Genomic DNA, 681 nt, shown 5'->3' with positions numbered 1-681 from the left:
CGTGTGCCGCACTATTGTCGATACCAATGACCGGTCGCACGTGCATAGACGGGAATATTTCAGACAGGATATTGCACTGCGCTTTCGCCTCCATAGGAGCTTCACATGCAGCCCCATACTCAGCCTCAGCCTTGGACTGAGCTACAATCGACTGACGCTTGGACATCCATGTCGCCGCTCCACTCGCCAGCATAAAGCGAACCCGCTCGTGCTCTTCCTGGTCTCGGGGTCACTTCCCCAATCACTATCACGGAAACCGCTCAGGGTCAGCTCCGTACGGGCCCCAGATCCCTTCTTGTACATAATACTGTGCGCCTGAGTGCCCACAAGGTATCGTAGGACGCGCTTGAGCGTTGCCACATGCTTCAAAGTCGGGTCGACAACGAATCTACACAGCTGGCCGAGTGCAAATGCCAGATTTGGCCTGTTTCCGGTCGCGAGATACATGAGCATGCCCAGCGCTCCCCGGTAGTCAAAGCTGGAGTCGAAGTTGTCGTCCTTCGTAGCTGGAGGGAGTCTCGTGGTGGACTCCATGGGGTTCCCACACTTGTTCGCCTCGCCAAAGCCGAGCTTGAACAACACGTTCTTTGCATATTTCTCTTGGCTGATAAACACGCCCTTCTCGGTTTGAGTCACTTCGATACCCAGAAACTCAGTCAACCTCCCATGGTCCTTCAGGCA

The 681-nt window shown here is 55.1% G+C and overlaps 1 protein-coding gene across 1 annotated transcript in view; it reads right to left on the bottom strand.

Annotated features, from left to right (window-relative positions):
- PHALS_03411 (uncharacterized protein) overlaps positions 1–166 on the bottom strand; it is a gene marked incomplete at both ends in the record, with an annotated part of 582 nt that extends 416 nt beyond the window's left edge. The window contains one exon of the mRNA XM_024717614.1: positions 1–166. This exon is cut by the window's left edge and continues 416 nt beyond it. Coding sequence (XP_024583095.1) covers positions 1–166 — 166 coding nt within the window.
- Positions 167–681: the final 515 nt, after the last annotated feature.

The sequence above is a fragment of the Plasmopara halstedii genome (genome assembly GCF_900000015.1).
Source record: "Plasmopara halstedii genome assembly, contig: Scaffold_2321, whole genome shotgun sequence".
Classification (NCBI taxonomy): domain Eukaryota; phylum Oomycota; class Peronosporomycetes; order Peronosporales; family Peronosporaceae; genus Plasmopara; species Plasmopara halstedii.
Note: the sequence above shows the minus strand (reverse complement) of the source record. Positions and strands in the feature narration are given on the sequence as shown.